The 22891-nt window shown below is 30.4% G+C and overlaps 1 protein-coding gene across 1 annotated transcript; it reads left to right on the top strand.

Moving 5' to 3' along the window:
• The first annotated feature begins 40 nt into the window (after positions 1-40).
• On the top strand, positions 41-22250 carry LOC111703321 (synapsin). The gene is made up of 18 exons (XM_023475231.1): positions 41-58; positions 459-568; positions 723-791; positions 4495-4578; positions 5831-5894; positions 6001-6072; positions 6659-6763; positions 7485-7577; positions 8605-8717; positions 13056-13152; positions 14244-14324; positions 14839-14925; positions 15145-15282; positions 16529-16685; positions 18977-18985; positions 19735-19743; positions 21126-21241; positions 21382-22250. The coding sequence occupies exons 1-18, from the start codon at positions 41-43 to the stop codon at positions 21460-21462; spliced, it is 1503 nt and encodes a 500-aa protein (XP_023330999.1). The 3' UTR covers positions 21463-22250.
• Positions 22251-22891: the final 641 nt, after the last annotated feature.

Raw genomic sequence — 22891 nt, 5'->3', positions numbered from 1 at the left:
ACGGCTGGACCAAAATGGCTGAAACATTTTGAGTGAATCCATGGGTTCCCGGCCGGGGGTGACACAGCCTAAAAAATGGATATTTTTATTTTAAAGGGTTTTCAAAACCTGGGCAACGTATTTACTCCAGCTAGTATCTAGTTTGTAACCAAATAAATTTGCCTTTCTCATAATCATAAATATGACTCTCTCCTGTGGTCGAACCGTGTCGAATTTCTTCTATGAGAACATTTCTTCTATGATAGAATTTTTACTATTGCAAAATTTCTTCTATGATAGAATTTGTTTTTAATCTTTGTGAAGAAACAATCTCAAGAACTGACGAGGGTCAACCCAGACCGAAATATATTTTCAATAAATGATAGAATTTCTTCTATGATAGAATTTCTTCTAGCATAATAATAGAATCACTTCTACCATAATGATAGAATTTCTTCTAACAGAATGATGATGTCTAGGTTGTATCAGCTAAGGTTGAACTGGCTAGGGATAAAGCTGATGCTTACAGAGGGATAAACAAGGATAGATGCTTCACTCTTCTTGTTATCGATGATCAGAACACAGATTGGTGAGTTGTCCCTTTATTTATATATTTTTATCATGAAAACATCCACAATATACTGCGAATTATCATCATTTTTACAACTTCAAACAGAACAAAAAAGAAAAATTTAAAATTCTCGAATACATAACAATGTTTATCATTTCTTTTAATATTTCAGGTCTAAATATTTCCGAGGTAAACGTGTCCAAACAGACTGGGATATCAAGGTGGAACAAGCAGAGTTCAGGGATACGTAAAACCATATTAAACTATAGAAATGGGAGTGCTTCTTGGTCCATCTTTTAACTCTTTTTTTACTTGATTTTTACTTATGGAATTAAACCACTCTTTAAACTGAACCATCCGGTCCGCTCAAAAGAAGAGGGTCAACTAAGTTTACGAAGTTCAACTACTGATGAAAACCATACTCTGGGCCATTTCAGGTCTCACACAGGTCCGTTTCTGTTCAGTCCTGGTGGCCTTTTTGAGCTCTAGAAAAAGGATCCTAAATAAGAAACATATTACAAGATAACGAAATTCTTATTGTTCCAGACATTGCTAAAAAAAACAGACTTTAATCCTTAGAATAATACCCCCCCCCCATATCCTTTATCCTAATATTATAGTATGTAGATCAGAATAACAACTGTTCAGTCAGTCATGAAAACAAATATCTCAGTCTCAATATTTAGTTTCTCAGAAAACATTCTTTCAACTTTTCAACGCAAAAAGTTGGATTTGAGATGGGAAAAATTAGACCCCATGCTTATCTATTTTCATATAAATAATATAGAAAATATTTTTAATATTTCTTTGATCCTTAAAATTGCATATTTCAAACCATAATCCAATGAAAGATAAAATTTAATAGATTACCCTTGCACATTGATAACCATATTCCATTATCCTTTGTTAATGACATTATTCCATTTAATAACCTTACTCCATTATTCTGTATTCATTAATCCCCTACTAAACCTTTATCATCCTATATTCCATTATCTACAAATTCTCCGCTTTCAACCATTAGTTTCCATTTCTCAGTGTTAAACAAACAACTTGACATTGAGAGATGATCTGGTAAAACTTAAAGGGACAGTAAAGGAAAAATAAAAGGGGGTATAGGCTGAAAGCTAATCACTTTAGCTCTTGATAGCGACCCATGAAAGTTTTATCTGATGTTCCTGTCTCGAGAAATTGATATAAAACTGTGTTATAATTATACGAAAATTCATATATGTAAAATTTTGAAAATCTGAAACTTAAATCACGTGACCAGAACTATCACCAATGGCAGAACAGTATACTGGTCACGTGTCTCCGCCTGTATCACGTGACCACTTTACTGCACTGCCATTGGTGGAATTTCTGGTCAAGTAATACGGACGTAAAAATAATATTATGAATGAAATCTATTGAAAATAGAAACAACAAATATAAAAGTAAACCTAAATTACAATTAGCTTTCTCTGGGATATCATCTTTTTCAGATTGGTTGCTGTTTTTCTGAGCATGGTCTGTTTAAACCAACTATTTCTATACGAAATTGTATATATATGCATTTTCGTACAAGTTTGAAACAGCTTTATATCAACTCTCGAGTTAGGAACTTCAGATAGGCGTCTCAAGGGTCTCGATGAAAAGCTAAAGTGATTAGCTTTTAGCCTATACCCCCTTTCAATTTTCCTTTACTGTCCCTTTAAGCTGAAAAATATATAGAAAGGAGAGAGCAGAATACCTATTACACTCTCATTTACTAAACAGAGCGATGCAGTTTATGGCACTAATACCGGGGTCCCGGAATATTTACAGGGTTCTCCAAAAACATGAGATCTCAAGGAAAAATGTCAATTTTTATTTCATCCTCATTCAATGGTTTGCTTTAGATATATTCCAGTACAGACGACCGCGATTTCATCTCAATCGTAATTTTTAAGTCATTAAACCCTTCTAGTATCATCCATTAAGAGAAGGGGGGGGGGCTCTGTTATTTAGTTTGGCAATAAAATTCTGAGTCAGCTAAATGAGCATCATTTTTTGTTGTAATAAATCCAAATTTTGTGAAAGCATCTACATTCACTTTATTATATTTACAAAACTAAATTCTTTTAGTCTTCAAATAAGTTTTGACACGTTTTGATTAATGATTTTACTCCCTGACATTTGTCTGTTATACTTACTGTCTGTTTTAAAAGTTTAAAGACGTCACACAGTGAGCAAAAACCAAGGTTTGCTATATGCACTTCGACTTTGCAAAACTTTTGTTTAAGTTTCCATAAAAATACGCCTTTCTTAGTTCTTTAAAATAAATATATACCATCTTGTGGCGGGATTGCTGAAGAATGATACAGGAGGACTCATGTGACCGGAATTAGGATTTTTTTAGCACTTTAAAGAATTCAAAAAATGTGATCATGATTGTAGCTTTTAATTCTAAATGGAGTCTTTTTAAGTAATGTTTCGTCGCCCAATCCTTTCATTTCAAGTATTTGAATATTGTTTTGCTGAAAAAAACAGCTTTGGAAATTGGAATTTTAATGAGAGAAATTTAATTCTATTCTTCAATTAAAAAAAAAATCTTAAGAATCTACTTAACTTTAGGAAACCGCTGTAAAACTAGTTTAATATCTTTAATTTTTGTTTAATCTCTCTTAATCCCTGTTCTCCTTAAAATTCTCATCTTCTCTTGAAATTTTATCCAATGACATTTCGTTTCTTGTCAGCTACAATATTTAATTGCAAAAACTTCTAATTCGTATTTCTACTTTAGCTGAGACACATGGGACCAAAACTGAAATTGCGAAAACTATAAATGTATAAAAAATAACAAAAAGAAAAGACCCAGCTATCCAGCTGAATTGTATTCACACAAAAAATAGGCTGACAACGATGATCTTTTGAAGATTAGAAAAATACCGTTTAAGAAAATTTAAAGGAAAATTAATTTTAAACTGCTTTCAATTTTCTATAGTGTATTTCAAGTAAGATATTGCAATAGATAATTCATTTCTTTAAAAGGAGTGTTCGCGAAAAATGAAAGGGGGTATAGGCTTAGTGCGATAAAAAAGCGCTTTTGATCGCTAATAATCTTACTTCTATCTGTTGCGTCTATAAGGAGAAAATTGTTAAAGACGTCTCATACCGAATAACTTAGTGGTCATACAAATTGAGAAAATTGCAACATATGACTTAGACCGTAAAAAATCAATTTAATTTCTAACAAATCATTCAGATATTACAACCTATAGTCATCGATTATCTTTCGCCACATTTGTATATAGTTTAAATTTTATAATATCTTTTAATTAGTTTGTTTATTTCTCTTGTCGCCTGCGCAACTATCTAAGAATGCCGCACACCCCTCACAATTTTCGAAATCCGCTGAAAACGTTTTCTAAATAAATAAAATATTATAAAATATAAATTATATACAAATGTGGCGAAAGATAATCGATGACTATAGGTTGTAATATCTGAATAATTTGTTTGAAATTAAATTGATTTTTTACGGTCTAAGTAGTATGTTGCAATTTTCTCAATTATGTATGGCCGCTAAGTTATTTGGTATGAGACGTCTTTAACAATTTTCTCCTTATAGACGCAACAGATAGAAGTAAGATTAGTAACGATCAAAAGCGCTTTTTATCGCATTAAGCCTATATCCCCTTTAATTTTTCGCGAAAACTCCCTTTAAGCTTGAATAGGAAAATATTTATTTAGCCTCTACTCTTCTAGGCTATAGATTTCATTTCAGGCAAAGAAATACTTTTATGGCATAAAGTATTCCAAATATTACAAAAATATAACATTTATGTATTTTTAATAATCAAATTAAACTTGAGTTGTTCCTGTAAAATTTAAATGCCTGCGCCACCTAAGTTGTGTTGTTGATTTAAAATGGCCGCGCGTCAGCTGATTTAAGCACGTGACATTTTATGTATGTTTAACAGAGATATAACTGTGACTGCAAATACTGAAGCCGGGGTAACAGTGTCAATATTCACCACAAACAAGGCTGGGACTAGGGTTCCGAGGTAAATTAATTACAAATAAAAAGAATATAATTTTGATTTACCAAAACACTATTGTTTTCATAAACATCATGCTAATGTAAAATTTGGCAGATGAATAGGCAATATTCAACATAAATGTTTTCTGCATATATTTACATAAATTCTATGTAGATATGTGTATACATACATATATTATTTGTCTGAACTGTACATCTAGCATATGTGCAGCATTCTTTTTATTTAATATATTTTCTGATAGAAAGAACTTTAAAAGGTTCCTGAAATTTGATCTTCCGGATATATGACTTCCAAACATTTTTACCCTTTAGATGCTCATTTTCTTTTAAAAGATTTATATCCCTTCCTTCCTTCATACTCTTTCACCTTTTCGCATTTACTTTTCTAATTTCTTACTTTATATCCTATCATTCTCGTTTTCCTCTTTATCTTAGTACCCCCTTCCGTCTCCCTCTGATAAATATAAGGCCTGTATCTGGTGCATGGAGGATATCTAGGCTGGGAACTGATGACGTAGTTTACCAAAGAATAGGACTTATTGATGACGTCATCCTTTTAAGCACAAAAGTTTAGCTGATAAACAAGAAAGGATTCATAATGCAAAAACATGTTCACCATATAATGTAGAATTACACATAATTAGACCACTTCGATCAAATTAAAAATTTTAACTAAGGTATAAAAAAAGCATTGTTCCATAAATATGCTTGTAAGGTTTCATGATTCTATAACATTTTTGACTAAATGGAAAAAATCAATTGTTTCCATTTTTCTGTTTTCGCTAAATATTTTAGTATTTCTACTTTTGAAAATACTCAATATATTTACCCTGTAAGATTGGGTTAGTCTAGTTTTAAAGTTCTGTAAACCCACTTAAAAATGTAAGAATACATTTGTTCTAATGGTAAATTTATTGTCCCAACTCAGAAATCGGAATTCAATCAAAAGTTTTAATTTTCCTCTTTTTTAAATGCTTTTAACCCTAATTTCTTCTTGTTTTTAAGCTTGAAACCTGATTTCCTCTTGTTTAGAAGCTTTAAACCTAATTTCTTCTTATTTAGATGCGTCAAACCTGATTTATTCTTTTTTAGATACTATTTTCCTGTTTGAAGCTTTAACCCTAATTTCTTCTTGTTTAGATATTTAACCCTGATTTCTTCTTGTTTAGAAGCTTTAAACCTGATTTCTTCTTGTTAAGATGCGTCAAACCTGATTTCTTGTTAAAATGCGTCAATCCTGATTTCTTCTTTTTTAGAAGCTTTAAACCTGATTTTCTTCTGGTAAGACAGAACCTAAAGGATGCTAATGAAGATTACAAGGTGTGCTATTCTTAGATTTTAAATTTGAGTTTTTTTTTCAGAAAATTATAGATTTTCTTAATAATATTTTTAAGAAAAGTTTTGTTCTAAGTTTAGCATGATTTAGAACATGCTTCTTGGTTTACAGTATGGCGGGGTTCCGAGCATAAATACACTACAATCTATTTATAATTTCCAGGTAGGAGAAATTCTTATCCTTCATAGTCCTGGGACCGAATCTAATGAATTTGTGGGATCACTGAACTGCCTACTGCTCGTTCAAATTTGAATCACAGATTAAATCCTTCCTGAACTTTAACTTTGAATCGGTGGTAAATAGTTCAGCGACGTAGCTCAAATTTATTAAATTCGGTCTCAGGTAAACTTTTCTTATGTTAAGGAACTGAATTTTTGTCACAAACTCAAACTTCATAATCCCTTTATCTTTGCAACCTGATGATTTAAACCTTTGATAATTCAAACTTAAATTATTTGGTCGAACAGTATTGGTCAAATTAAAAAAATATCGAAAGAAAAACAACGAAAAATCATTGAATGAAAATAATCGACAAAAAAATGTCCAATTTGTTGTACTAGATATTTTTTTATAGTTTTTATTTTTTATATTTTTTTATATACTTCGCCAGGAGTACTGAAAATAATCTAAACATAAACATAGTTTGAAATATCAAAAGTCTCCGATATTAGATTGCAAAATCATAGTTTATGACAAAAACTCAGTTCCTTTAAATTCTGAAAATTATCTGAATATTTGAATTTGTTAGGACCGACCCTGGGTATATGCTCATCTAGTAAACATTCAGCAGAAACTTGGAAAAGAAAACTTCCCACTCATTGACCAAACATACTTCCCAAACCACAAGGATATGGTTAGTTTTAATTATCCGTCCTCATAATTCAACCTTATTCTACTCCTAACCTACTCTTAATCCAACCTTATCCTAATCCTAATCCAACCTTATCCTACTATTATCCTACTATAATTATACTTCTTATCCAACCTTATCATACTTTTATCCTACTCCTATCTTTGACCTATCCTTCTCCTATCCTACTCCTATCCTACTCCTATCCTTCTCTTATTCTACTCCTATCCTACTCCTATCCTACTCCTATCCTACTCCTATCCTACTCCTATCCTACTCCTATCCTATTCCTATCCTACTCTTATCCTACTCCTATCCTATTCCTATCTTACTCCTATCCTACTTCTATCATCCTACTCCTATCCTACTCCTATCCTACTCCTATCCTACTCCTATCCTACTCCTATCCTATTCCTATCCTACTCCTATCCTACGCTTATCCTACTCCTATCCTACGCTTATCCTACTCCTATCCTACTCTTATCCTATTCCTATCCTACTCTTATCCTACTCCTATCCTATTCCTATCTTACTCCTATCCTACTTCTATCATACTCCTACTCTTATCCTACTCCTATCCTACTCCTATCCTACTCCTATCCTACTCCTATCCTACTCCTATCCTACTCCTATCCTACTCATATCCTACTCTTATCCTATTCCTATCCTACTCCTATCCTACTCCTATCCTACTCCGTCTTCTGCTAACCCTCTACTATTGCAGACTACTGGAGTAAAGTATCCATGTGTGTTCAAACTTGGGCATGCTCATGGTGGTCTTGGTAAAGTCAAGGTGGAGAATACAACAAGCTTTCAGGTATTATATATATAACCAGAGCTGAAAACTTTAGAATGGGATAACCTTACGCCCGATCTGTTAATTAATCTGGAGATTAATAACAAGAGGAGAACAAGCCATATCGAATCTGGAGATTAATAAAAAGAGGAGATCAAGCATCGATCTTGATATCCACCATTCTAAAGTTTTCAGCTCAGGGCAACAATAGTTTTCTATTAATTTGATCCAGTTTATTCCTAACTTTTGCTAAAAAGTGTAATAAATGAGAATCACATTTTCTCCGGAAAACCATTTTTTCAACAGAATTCAACCCAAGTTGAAAAACTTTTATGCTGGCTCTTGTTTTAACAGTTTGAAATACTAGTTTCTAAATTTGTCTACAGTAAAAAAAAGATTCTTGAAAAATGGAAAACTGTTCTGTGCAAACTGCAGGTTCTTTGCGTGTATCAGAAGTAAGAAAACATTTTAAAAACTTTTCCCACCAATTCTTAAAAGAACCCTAACAAGATGGAAAAAGATCAAAAGAATCATGCATAGATAAGATCAATCAAAAAAAACTTTTAATAGACCAAAAACAAATAAGCTTTGCTTAATTAAATCACAAACTTATTTTAAAAATACCAATCACAAACTAGCCTTGAAAATAACGAACTCTTATCTAGTCTTGATGATGAAAATTACAAACTTGCTCAAACACAAATTGGTTAGACAAGATCAATCACAAACTGGTTTACACAAGACAAATCACAAACTGGTTTACACAAGATCAATCAAAAACTGGTTTAGACAAGATTAATCACAAACTGGTTTATACAAGAACAATCACAAAATGGTTTAATAAAGATCAATCACAAACTGGTTTAGACAAAATCAATCACAAACTGGTTTTGACGAGATCGATCACAAATTGGTTTTGAAAAGATCAATCACAAACTAGCTTTGAAAAGATCAATCACAAACTGATTTTTTTTAGGGATCAATCACAAACTAGCTTAATAATTATACCAATTACAAACTAATTTTTGAAAAGAATATATTTGTCCAGGATATGGTGAGTGTTGTTGCAATCTCTAACTCCTATTGTACTGTTGAGAACTATGTTGATGCTAAATATGATCTTCACGTTTTCAAGATTGGAACTAACTATCGGGCACTCATGTAAGTACTATTTTCCTCCGGTAGATGTCTCATACATCTTGAATATAATATGATAAAACTGTTCTTGCTACACTACCCACACGAACCCAAGTAGTTAACTGTTCTTGCTACACTACCCACACGAACCCAAGTAGTTGTAGATGTATTATTGCTTTTTATGTTTCTGTAAAACACAATTATTCACAAATATGAAACCAATGCATCTTTTTTAGAAATTGAAGAATCGTAATTTATTAATTTGTGCAAAAAATTGTGAATGATTGTAATGATTAACAAATTGTCTCGTTTTCAATATCAATCAACTAATCATTGAAAACGAAGGCAAGTTCGAAATAATTGAATAGACATCTTCTAGGAAATCACTCAAAAATGGGAAAACAATGAAGATTTAATGAATTTAACTGCGTCTTAAATCCCCCAAAAACCGGTTTCAATTGAGCGCTGGTTTTAATCTTGAAAACTTCTTTAAATTCGGCCTCAGATCTTATTGATTTGCAAAAAAAAATTTTGTTAATATATTCCATTGGACTCCCATGTACATACATACAAAGGATTTTTTTTCGTGGATTATTATCTGACTGTTAAAATAAAAATGATCCAGAAAAAAGATAATTTGAAGCAAATTTAAACAACAACACACAGTTCATACTTTTACACAAATAAAATGTAGTCAAGCTAATTTATAAAACTATTCTCCTTTTGGAAAATGAATATTCTTTTTTTTAATAAATGTTTTCATTATTTCATTATGCCTTTCTAGAATTTAAAGTAATATTTTTTTTATGATTTTAAACATTAATGTTTTTTTGTGACTTATAACAAATAGTTCTTGATTCTAACTATCGTAATTCATTGACGAGGGATTAAAAGCTTAATTTCAATTGATCCTTCAATACCTTTCAAACCTTTTTATTTACTAAGTAATGACGACGGACATAATCCAAATTTTTACCATTTTCTATCATGTTTCCTTGTTTCATGCACTGCACAAAACCTCAACGCATTTTTTACAAATAAAATTGTTAAAATTAATTAATTTTGAAAAGGATGAATCGGATATATCCATCATCTTTAATCATCGATGGCACTTTTAAAAAGTGACAGTAGATATAATTTCAAATTCACCTTCAAGTCACTTGAAATTACGTCTACAGTCCCTTTAAATGGCTGTTCTTCACTTAAAAAGCGAACAATCTCTTTAAGTAATACAATTGAACGTTCTTTCTTTTTAAATAAACTAACTGATGTTAAAAAAGAAAAAAAAATTCCGGGTAAAAATGAAAACATTTGGTTCTTTTGATATTTAGAATATTCTCACTGATATTTGTAAAATTTGAATATTTTTGCATAAACACTTAGACGCCTCGAAAAAGTCAAATTATTGAGTACAATATTTTTTAAATTTAGAGTTGAGAGATGGATATTAGCAAATCGCATTTACACAAGCAGTAAATTGTACGTTGTATATATAATGAACATTGTAAACTCTTGTGTGCATATTTCTGGAATTATTCATATTATAAGAATAAATAAAACAAAGAAAATAGAAATTCTTGTGATGTTAAACTAATCCCACGTTCTATTGAAATTTGAGTTAACTTATTATAATTGTTTCAAAGGAATTTGAACCAAAAATTAAACAATTTATAATCTCAGTTCTTAAAATCAAATTATAATGTAAAAGGGGCGAGAATGAAGAATTAATTGGTTTTATAATGAAAGATTTGGTCTAAAATTTGTTGTTAAAGGATCAAATAATCTAAGTTTAAAAATATAAAAGAGTTACATCACAAAGGTTGCAAAGATATACGGTTTCTAAAATTTGAGTTTGTGGCAAAACCTCAGTTCCTTTCCTGAAGTTTAAAAGTTGTCACAGTGAATATCGAGATCTAAATTATAGATTCGCAATATTTTACACAAACATTTTTACCTCTGGGCAGTAAAGATAGAATCATGGTTAAAAACATATTAAATTAAATTATTTGAAACCATATAAAATAATAAACTAGTTTATCAACACAATTAAGAAAAACATGTAAGTGATTGGTTTGGATGATATCGCCTAGTTTCTCGAATAATATTTTTGCATAATTTATTTTATCATAAAAACGATAGATAAATTTACATAATTTGTGTGATACAACCAGAAATACATATAAAATAAAAAGATGCATATTTGAAAATTTAAGATATTGCCGAAATAATTCCCAGTTTTTCTTTTATTTCATTTATTTGTGATTAAAAGTTAATTAACTTTTTAAAAATTATGATATAAATTTTCCAATCCTCATTATTATTCAGTGTTCAATATTCAATAAAGGCGTCGGCAAATGGATTACAATCTGAAAATTATAATGTTTTAAATAAAATTTTAATTTTATGAATAATGATGATAATTGAACAAAACCTTCATTGTTCATTATGAATTGAGCTTGCCATCATCTAATATGCAAGTCGTCAAATAGTTTGTTTTCTTTAGGTTTAGTTTATTATTAAACGCCACATTGAAATCATCCCTTCTGTTTTTATGATCTAAAACCAACTTAAAAACATTGATTTTTTGGACCTCTATAAAATCACAGCAAAAGCGTTTAATAGGTTTGAATGAACAAAATATAATTATTACTTTGATAAAACTTATATAATATCTAACATGCTGTTCTATTAAATTGTAGAATATAGAATACATAAATTAAATAATATATTCCCTCCCTTGCACCATAGTAATATACATTCACCCCTACACAGTTAAAAAAAAAAAAAAAAAAAAACGGTAGCGGTCAAAATAGCGGTACAGGGAATTAGCCTAGACTCTACAATGCAGTTTAGATAAAAAAAACGATTCAAAATATTACTTTTTAGGTGGCTTCACACTTTTATTAAATCATTTTTTTTCTTGACTCGTTGAAACCAAAAAAGTTTTGAAAAAAAAACTTGTAATTGTGAAATTTACAGAGGTTGAAGACAATAAATCTTGTAGCCGTTATAAGAAAAAATGTAACATAAAACTTGTATTTCCAGCGGTTGAAAGCAAAAGAGTTAAAATAAATCCAGCGGTTGAAAAAAAATTAGTGTTTAAAATGTTTTTTATTCCATTGGTTTAAGACACTTAATTTTTATGAAAATAAATTTTTCATTTCTTATTCTAAACTGTAATGAGTCTAAGCTATGTTTATATGATTGAAAAAAAACATACATTTTTTACAAATGAGACTGTCAATAAAGCCTCTTTTGTAAATATTTTTCATTGGTAGATACATTTTACACTTATGTACATGTAAATTCTGTAATTGTGCATTTACAATGTACATGCACTTTGTACTGAAATAATTGTTCAGTGCATTGGCTAGGCTGTTGGAAACTATTCTTTGGTAAAAAGAAATAAAAATAATAAAAATTTGATCTTTAAACTTGCACCAATGAAAGAAAATGGCAGAATAGATTAATTAAAATACTCTTTCAGTCTCCAACAGGTTGCTCTGCAGTTATATTTATGCACATATTTCTGTTGTTCAATGTTAGTGCTAGGTTACATACAGAGCATTAGACTTTAGTTATATTTTTGCATTTTTAAATCGTAACTAAAGTTTGGTGCTGTATGGAATCAAAGATGATGCACAAGGAACCTCCATATCTTCGTTAAAGGGACTGTAAGCGAACAATTTCAAGTGACCCTCCATGCAAAGATTACTATGCCTTATTTACAACGGTTAAAAGCTTTGTCTGATCAAATATGAATTAGATATAAATGTTTTTATTCTCTGAACTGTTATTTTTATTTGCGGTTTCCCTGCAAAACTGTCTTGCTTATTTAAAGCAATAAAAAGAAATAAACACTCTTCACACATTGGTATTTTCCACAATTTTGATCAGAGACAGGTTTCTAGAGAACCGTTGTAAATCGGGCATTGCCTTTTTTCGCATTGAGGGTTACTTAAAATTACAGTTCATTTAACTAAAAAAGTGTACTGCTAATTTAAAAAGTTTTGTTTACATTCCTCCCAGAGAAAAAAAATACACTCACTTAGTAAAGAGAAATATGACGGTTCCTGGTGGATCTTTTTACGGTAATATCCATGCAAGTTTGGAATATAAAGACGACATTTAACCAAAATTATGTGCATTTACTTATTAAGTAAAATTGGTCTGTTTATACTGAACAATTTTGAACCATTGAACTATTGAAAACCATAACATACGTCTAACAGTCGCCTTTCTTATTCCAAAATATAATGGTATCACTGTATTAAACTAGCTATGTACTGCTTGCCACTGTTTGTGTACATGTAGTAACTGTAGTGTACACTTGTCCAGCTTGTCTCACTGTTGTGACTGCAGGCGGAAGAGCCTGAGCGGTCAATGGAAGACGAATCTGGGACAATCTATTCTAGAGGAGATACCCATCAGTGATAGATACAAGAAGTGGATAGATGCTGTAAGTAAATGTTTTTTTTTGTCAAATTACCCCCCCCCCCCCCAAAAAAAAGACAATTTTTTAATCTTTCGAAGAAATTCTAAAATTTTCTAGATAGAAATTTCAACGTTTCAAATTTTCACTGGCAAAGACTTTCTTCGTCAATTTGTAGAAATCATAATCCTAAATTCATTAGGACAAATTTTCCTTCAAATATTTAAAAAAAAAAATTTTCTTGAAAAAAATATATCTTTTTCTCAAGGAAAAAATACAATTTATTTTTCATAGATGCTATCTAAAAGGGGATATAGGATGAAACCTGAAAATCACAGGCGTTGAACGATACATATAAGACAACTATCTGTCTCGAGAAATAGATATAAAAATGTGTCAAATTTATACGCAAATTTATATATATGCAGATTTGTATAAAAGTTGTAGCATAAAACAGATCATATTCCACAAATGCAAAACCAATCTGATAACGAAGATATCCTACAGAAGCCTGAGGATCTCAGGTTTGCTCATATTATAATCTTTTAATTTTTATTTTGCAATTTTAATAGATATAATTGATAATATTATTACATTTAGTCCGTATTATGTCACCATAACTTCACCCAATAGTAGTGCAGTATACTGGTCACGTAATTTCCGTCTGTATCACTTGACTAGTATACTGCACTCTTATTGGTGGAAGTTCTCGTGACGTAATACGAACTTATAATAATATTGTCAATTATATCTATTAAAAGTGCAAAATAAAAATTAAAAAATTGTATAATACTTTTCAGATTGTTTGCGTATTTGTTGAATATGATCTGTTTAACCCTAATACTTTTATGCTAAATTTCATACATATAGATTTTCGTATAATTTTGACACAGTTTTTTTTATCAATTTCTCGAGACAGGAACATCAGATAGGTGTCTTATATGTGTCGTTCAACGTCTTAGATTCTCAGGTTTAATCCTATACCCCTTTCATTTTTCCTTTACAGTCCCTTTAATATCTCTAAAATAAAAGATACTTTTTACTTTCAGAGTTACATTCAAAACAATATATTGTCTCCAAATTTTTTTGTACTTTTTCTCAAATTTTTTTCCCTCCAGGTTTCTGAAATATTTGGAGGACTAGACATTTGTTCTTTGGAAGCAGTTGTTGCTAAGGATGGAAAAGAGTATATCATAGAGGTAACATAGTATAGAGGTATTATGTCATTAAGGTAACATATCATAGAGGTAACATATCAAAGAAGTAACATATCATGGAGGTAACATATCAAGAGGAAACATATCATAGAGGTAACATATCATAGATGTAATATATCATAGAGGTAACATATCATGGAGGTAACATATCATTGAGGTAGCATATCATAGAGGTAGCAAATCATAGAGGTAGCATATCATAGAGGTAACATATCATAAAGTTAACATATCATGGAGGTAGCATATCATAGAGGTAACCTATCATAGAGGTAACATATCATGGAGGTAATATATCATAGAGCTAACATATCAGAGAGGTAGCATATCATATAGGTAAAATATCAAAGAAGTAACATATCATCGAGGTAACTTATAAAAAATTGTTTTAACTGATTTTCTTTTGCTTGTATCGTAAAAATTTGTCAATCTTATCTACTAATTTAAAATTATTGCATGTCATTTTTTTTACCCTATTAAAAATGTCTGTAAAATTAAGGTGAACGACAGTGCAGCAGGACTCCTAGGAGACAGCCAGGAGGAGGATAGAAGACATATAGCAGACATTGTTTTTAATAAAATGGAGGTGAATATCTATACATATTAAGAAGCAATCTTTATTTGTTTGTTTGTTTTCCTCTAATTTGGATTGGGGAACTCGGTAAAACCACAGGGATTTTCTTAGGTTGGTTGTAGGGTTACTTTTATAGGGAAAGCAAATTAAAATTCTCTTAATCTTGATTCTCTTAAATTTAAGAAAATTGATGAACAAATCAAATTTTAATTGCACTTTTATTTTCTATAGTCTGAATGCAAGCAACCGAGGGAAATTAAACCCAAGTTGGAAGACGACAAATCTGTGGTGACTGCAACGAGTGGAGCGAGTGGTCCAAGCCGCCCCGCTAGTGCAGCAAGCTCATCCAGTGCAGCAGAGCTCGGCAAGGTATATTATAAACTGTGGGATATGAAGATGATATTAAAGCAATCTAATGTGAATTCGATAATGTACATTATAAAGCAAAAGTTTTCACCAGTGTGTTATAGTCTATAAATAATCTTACTATAAAAATGTGTAATATTGCACAATGCCTGTGTTTCAGGCATTTATGCTATTTAAAATCATAAATTAATTCTTACAGTCTTCCAATTCTACAGTCTATGGGTTTCACTAATCACTTTATGTTCTTAAAAAGGGCCGTGCTCGAAACAAATCTAATTTTCTAATTATATTATTCCAATATTTGTATGGCTCTCTCTGTATGTCCTAAACAACGGGAACGTGTTCGAAACAAGTTTAATTTTCTATAAAAAATCCAATATTTTCTTTAAAAATATCTGGAGACCTGGGGAAGGTCTAAGTAGTGGCTTTTTATTTCTTTCTTTTTATGGGGGTGGGGGCTCAGCACCCGTTTGAGCTAAAAAAAAACCCTGAAAACCAAAAACCATAGATTTTACTGATCCAAGGCGGCCTCCTGAATACGTCCAGCTGAGACCCGCTACTTTCACATCATAATATTGTGAGGGTTACTATGGACGAGACTTCTGCGAGGACTGTAGTGAATTTATTCAGTCGATTTTTTTTTACTACAGTCTACAGGGTTTTCCATATAAAATGAGACTTAAGAGACTACTGTACAACATTTTTACTGTCTGATTTCTTACATGTAAGATTCTCTGTAAACATGTTTCTTTAGTTGTTTATCATTGAATATGCCATAAAATACTAGATTTCAGATAGAAGACCTTAAAATCTTCATATTTCAAGAGTTTAATATCGTCTTTACAGCCTCATTCTTTGTGGGTAAACCTAAAGTTGAATCCCTGAAACTGTAAACTTTCTTTTAAAATATAATTTAGTTTATCATTACCAGACTTTTTTCAAGGCAGAAAACTAAATTTAAACTTGAGATCGATGAATTAAATAAAAATAGGTCGTCATTATATCATCTTACCATTTGTGGGTAACCTTGTACCCTAAACGGTGTGACTCAAAAACTGTTGAATAACGTACAAGCTAAAGGTTTATTTTATTATTCTGTATTTTATAAAATCTTACAAATTCTGATAAATGATGCATGTATCATGAGTCCATGACTTTTAAGTCCCGTAAAATCTAATAATGAATTTTGTTGAAGCCTTCAAGCCTTCAATTCCCTGAATACTTCGAAAATAAATTAAATTAATTTTAGGTAAAACAGGAATTGAAGGAGGTTATTCAACGGAAGGAGGTGAAAGCTAAGGAGATAAAGGGGAAGGAGATGAAGGGGAAGGAAGTAAAGGAAGTGAAGGAAGTGAAGAAGAATATAGTTCCGGATCCTAAACCTAGGGAACGACATGATTCTGCAGGTAAACTATCCTCATAACCAGCAACACGCGAAGTGAAAGTCGTCTTTAAGTTGTAATTGTTTTTACTCTGAAAATGAGCCCTGAACATTTACAGAGATATTTCATTAATAACAGTTACAAATAGAAAAATCTTTAGCTAAATTGTGACATTTTCAAACCAGTATTAAAATACTTCGGAATGTTATATTTAATTGTTTACAGTGAGACAAACAAATATGTAGTATAGGAAGACAACTGTTAGATTTGACTTAAAAGACATAAAAACACAGAAATTTTAAAGTGTATGCTCAGAAATTTATCTTAACAACTTTATTTTAAAGCTACTGCTAAGGATTTAGATCAAAAATGCTCTACATTACATGCTTTCTTCTCAGTGCTCTTTCTTCTTTACTCTATGCTACAGGGTGTCCCAATAAACATGGGAATTCAGTGACGAATTCGATATCGTCTTTTTATATAATTCTTTGATTGAGTATAGTAATACCTACTGAGAAAGCTGTAATCTGTAAGAGTTTCGTCTGCTTTGTTTGCATTTTGTTTGTTTATGTTTTGACTGCATACGGTTGTACTTAGTAAAACAAGAAAATTGCAGTATACAAACAGAGTAAACTTGTCCGTATTCACTATTCATCTTGCGGAGACATTATAGACACATCTTACAGTCTTCTACCCTTTTCATAAAATAAACTCTAGCAGACATAATAATATTATGGCTTTTGAAATTAGGTATTACAATGCTAATTCATAACAAAGACGATATCCAATTCGTCACTTAATTCCCATGTTTTTGGGACACCCTGTATATTTTTATGATTTATACTCTTTTGTGCCCTTTGCTCTTTCCTCAATGCTTAATGTTCTGAGTTCAAGTTACATGAAATACATTTAGTTTTGAAATTCCGGGTCCCAAGTCTGATATTACTAAGAAACTTTCATTTTATCAATTCTCATTTCTAAGCGGAAACTGAACAATTTTTCCCGTATAAATTCAGCTTTAAAATGCAATCTGAACAGGTTTCTTGACATGAATTCAGATTTAGCATGCAATCTGAACAAGTTTCTTGACATGAATTCAGTTTTAAAATGCAATCTGAACAAGTTTCTTGACATGAATTCAGTTTTATTATATAAACTGAACAAAGTTCTTGGCCTGAATTCAGTTTTAACATAATCTGAACAAGTTTCTTGGCATGAATTCAGTTTTAACATAATCTGAACATATTTCTTGACATGAATTCAGTTTTAACATGCAATCTGAACAAGTTTCTTGGCATGAATTCAGTTTTATTATATAAACTGAACCAGTTCTTGACATGAATTCAGTTTTATTATATAAACTGAACCAGTTCTTGACATGAATTCAGTTTTGATATAATCTGAACATGTTTCTTGACATGAATTTAGTTTTAACATATAATCTGAACATGTTTCTTGATATGAATTCAGCTTTAACATGCAATTTGAACAGGTTTCTTGACATGAATTCAGTTTTAACATGCAATCTGAACATATTTCTTGACATGAATTCAGTTTTATTATATAAACTGAACAAAGTTCTTGGCCTGAATTCAGTTTTAACATAATCTGAACATGTTTCTTGATATGAATTCAGTTTTAATATAATCTGAACAAGTTTCTTGACATGAATTCAGTTTTAACATGTAATCTGAACAAGTTTCTTGATATGAATTCAGTTTTAACATGTAAAGTGAACAAATTTCTGACATGAATTCAGTTTTAACATGTAAACTAAACAAGTTTCTAGACATGAATTTAGTTTTAACATGTAAACTGAACAAGTTTCTTGATATGAATTCAGTTTTAACATGTAAAGTGAACAAATTTCTGACATGAATTCAGTTTTAACATGTAAACTGAACAAGTTTCTTGACATGAATTCAGTTTTAACATATAATCTGAACCTAAAATCTGCATTAAATTTATTACGTTTCAACAAACTTTATTTTACATCTGAATATTATTCTATTACTCGCCTAAAACTCTACTTTTCTAATTCCTTTTATATATATCTTTGGATTTATAGTTTTAAAATTTTACAATTTGATCCAGCAGAATTCAAAGAAAAATATCTAGATCTACGACATCAAATTTCATAAATATAAAGAGTAGAAAACTAGAGTTTTTGGTAAGTAATTAGTTCCTTTGCAATATTATTGTTAAATTATCTGCACTGTGCTAGACCTTCTTTTCAATATTATTCTCAATTCTCAATTCTGCATTTTCTTTTTTCCTGAAAACTAATCTAGTTTTATTTTTCCTTGCTTGAACAGATTCGACAGGTAAAATGTTTTTTTTTTCTTTTTCTCCTGGGTTTGAAGATTGGAAACAATAAACGTTTTTTTTTCAGAATTTTAAATTTTCTATTAAGAGGCCGAATTTAGAGAATTTGAGCCGTGTCTGAAACATCGTTGGTTTCACTTGAAATATTCGAGATTTGAGCCGGCGCTCAATTAGAACCGGTTTTTTTTCGGTTCAGCGACGCGCTTTAAATTATTTAAATTCGGCCTCAGTTCTGATTTTTCTTTAGACCCTTGTACAGCTTAATATTCAATTATAATCATACATTTGTACCAATACCAAAATTTGTAATAAGTTTTATTTTTAATTGGGACCATTCATTTTTGACAGGGAGAATAAAGTGTTAACTTCCAGTCTTTATTTTGATTTGATGGTCGGTCTAATAATAAGTAATAAACAAAAATACTTTTCAGTATTTTAAAAACCCAAATGACGAGGGGGGGCCCGGGGGGGGGGGTTGTATATGAAGATTAGTATTTTCAGACAACTTTTTCTCTCATAACACAGTTTCTACACTTTACACTGATATTGTTTAAATTTTCCGATATCATCATACTGTCAAAAAAATAGATATATAGATTTTGCTTTTAATTATCGGAATCTTTACAGCTTTCACATCTTTAAAATTGGCGGGAAAATGCAAAACTCAAATATTTCAAAACAAATTTTCCCGCCTTTTTGTTTGTTCTTGCTTCTACATGTTATATTAATATCTGATTGTTTTGCAAAGATTCATCAGGTAAGCAGAGTCTAGACATTTCGTAGTTTTTAGCGATTTGATTTATTTTTAGAAGATTTTACAAATACTGCTGGAGAAAGCATTTTTAGCATGGTTATTTACTTTATAAATTTCAATTTTAGAAAACATTTTAACCATGCGATGTGTTTGATGAAACTTATTGTGTAAGAAACGGGCCAAAACAATTTTATTAAAAACTTTTGTATTTCTATCTGGAAACCCAGGAAATGCAAAGTAAACTTTTAAATAAAAAAACATTATTAAAACTCCATATTGCATCAATAAAGTATAACAGTTATTAATGTTTTTTTAAGAAGCTATCGAAAAATATTTAAACAAACTTTAATTTTTTGTTTAATTTTAAGATTTTCAAAATTTAGTACACTTTGAATGTACCTGTCCCCACATATTTTTGGTTCTATCGGTTTACACATTTAAACTTTTCTTGTGTGAACGAAACAAAGCATCTAGATATACTTGTAAAGGGTTAAAGCACGAACCTCAGAGTATTCAACCTTAAAAACTTTCTCTTTAAAAAAATGTTTGTAGAATACACTGTTTTCTAAAAGATAACATCCTTTGAAGGCCTACTCACAGATTACACTGATTTGACCAAAATATGTCTTTGTTGCTCAGATTTAAAATGTACCTGGCTCTTTAGTAACATTCTGTTAAATCTGTCTGATCTGTGAACTTAAAAACTATATATTTTATCCTATCTCTCTGATCTCTGAATTTAAAAGGGACGTAAATTCAAGAGTTCCTTTATTTGTTGCATGTCCGATTCACAACGATATCCTTTAAACCTATATCTGAGTAAGTAAACCTCTATCTGAGTAAGTAAACCTATATATGAGTAAGTAAACCTATATATACCTATATAGATATCCATATTTTTGCTAAAATTCTAACTGAAAATTCGCCGTGATCGAACAAGCCAATCTAAAAATGGAAGAATTCTTGCAGTTAGGTATAGAGTCCCTTTAAGAAGTGCATGGTGCTAATTTTATCTTGCTTGCTCTAAACTATAGATAATTCTTACATTGCATGATGCTTGAAATAAAAGCTCTATTGAAATACAACTATATGACATTTCAAATATCTCTAAATCTATTTTAAAGTATAATGAAATAAAATTAGATGCTAAGCGGAATTACTATAATATTAATAGATGAAAATGTTTTTATTTGTATCCTATGTTTTCTGTAAAATGGAAGAAAACATGCTTCCTCCAGCTTGGCAAACCTGTTCCCATATATCTGAGGAAAACTCGTTACAGATACATCGTATAGAATTAAAATTAGATTTTATTCATAACATGATTATTGTTAATTCTAAAACCTGTTTTTTCGTTAACATTCCGTTAAATCTTGATGGTTTAGGTTCTGAGTCTAGCTCCGGGTCTGATGACTCCAGTGCATCCTCTACGGTTAGAAAGGAGGATAAGGATGACAGGGAGGAGGACGGAGAGGAAGAGAAGAAACCTAGGATAGGAGAGGTAGGATTTTAAAAAAGTAGGAATCCTTGCATTTCCAAAAACAAAGCCATGCATGTAAATAACAAAGAAAACCTTAGAGTGAAAAATAGAATTAGAATAGTTTTGCATTTAATATCTTCATTAAAACTTGATCTGTCCAGGACGGAGAAATTCTAGAAGGAGAAGATACGATGAAGAATTTAAGGAAAACCTTTGCCGGGATCTTCGGAGAGCTTCAGTAAACAAGTTCTAAGTTTGAAAACCGGTTCTAGGTCCACCAGGGGTCACAATAAAACTTCGCAAACCGGTTCAATAAAACCTACAGTACACAGAGGTCACATAATTGTAAGCATTTAAATTGGATAAAATTGTTGAAGGGTTCTTGATCAAACAATTTTAAAACTTCAAATTACAAGTTTTCTTTCATTGAGCACTTTACTGAAAATGTTTACTTTAACCGCCGCCATCTTGTTCTAGAAGATCTTTGAGCAGTTGAAAGTAAGGAGAACAGTTAGTTTTATGAAAAAAAAACTTTTCCAAAAATGTTTTGACAGGAACAGTTATTGTCTATAAAAGACAATTGATTTATCTTAATTTTTCAATTTTGCAATAAAGCATTTATCTATCCACAGGTTACATATCATTTTCTCATTTATAAACAGTTATACAAGCATTTCCCTCTTTTAAAGCATTAAAACTGCCAACAAATATTTTATCCTGAAAACAAAAATCCTTCTTTTATTTGGTATTGATAATCAACCATTTTATTTAAATATTCTGTGATAATTTTGCCCATGTATGTTTATCATTTAAATCGGAAATGAATTTTACTTCCGATCAAGGAACTCAAAGCATCGCAATTAAGGTTGATATTCTAAAAAATAAAAATGGTGCATAGCTAGATGTCGTGTTATTGTGAATATGTTTAAAACCATTTTTCAAATTTAAAATTAAAGTTATTCAGCCCCCATCCAGGGGTCTTTCATTATTCAATGTTATAAATTATTTTCTAAAAATATTGATGTTTTTATTACAATTCTTCTCATTGATGTTAATATATGCTGTTTAAAAAGTGTTAATTTCAACTTATTGAACGAAAGAAACCTATAGACTAGGAAAAACAAGCATAATGTACTCATACCCTCATCTTTGTTCCTAGGTTAAAATTAATACTTCTCTATTATCCTGTTAATTAATTGATTATTAATATTATATGATTAATTATCATTGATAATTATTAATGATTATTATTAATTAATTGTTAATTGTTGTTCAAGGCTTTTTTACATATTAGATTAAAAAATAGTCCCACAAGCTTACAGCTAGACAATACAGTTATAAGTAAATTGTACAATATTTATATTGTACAATGTACATACATACATTTGGGTGTGAATTCTTTTAATAGTATGCGTATAGTACATTCATGAAAAATATACGGTTAAAACTAAAGAGTCCATCTTGAATCTTTGAAATAGGAAACCTTAGAACTATCAAAAATTCTTTTTCGAAAGATTAGGAAAAAAAACCAAAAATATTTTTTTATTTAGAGTTTCTGCCTGTATGTAAAATCAAATAAAGAATCTAAACACCAGATTTAAATTCTAATTTTCTAGTCTTTGTATCTTTGCAACCTGATGTTGATATCTCAGACTGCTAAATTTTTAAGAT

This window comes from Eurytemora carolleeae, unplaced genomic scaffold (assembly GCF_000591075.1).
Source record: "Eurytemora carolleeae unplaced genomic scaffold, Eaff_2.0 scaffold17, whole genome shotgun sequence".
NCBI classification, from domain to species: domain Eukaryota; kingdom Metazoa; phylum Arthropoda; class Copepoda; order Calanoida; family Temoridae; genus Eurytemora; species Eurytemora carolleeae.
This window is presented reverse-complemented; position numbering and strand designations above follow the sequence as displayed.

Bases quoted from the DNA above. Each gene is read 5' to 3' on its own strand.
- LOC111703321 (XM_023475231.1), top strand. The intron at 6,073-6,658 runs GTAGGAGAAATT...TGAATTTGTTAG, and splicing joins AATCTATTTATAATTTCCAG to GACCGACCCTGGGTATATGC. The intron at 14,325-14,838 runs GTAACATAGTAT...TGTAAAATTAAG, and splicing joins GAAAAGAGTATATCATAGAG to GTGAACGACAGTGCAGCAGG.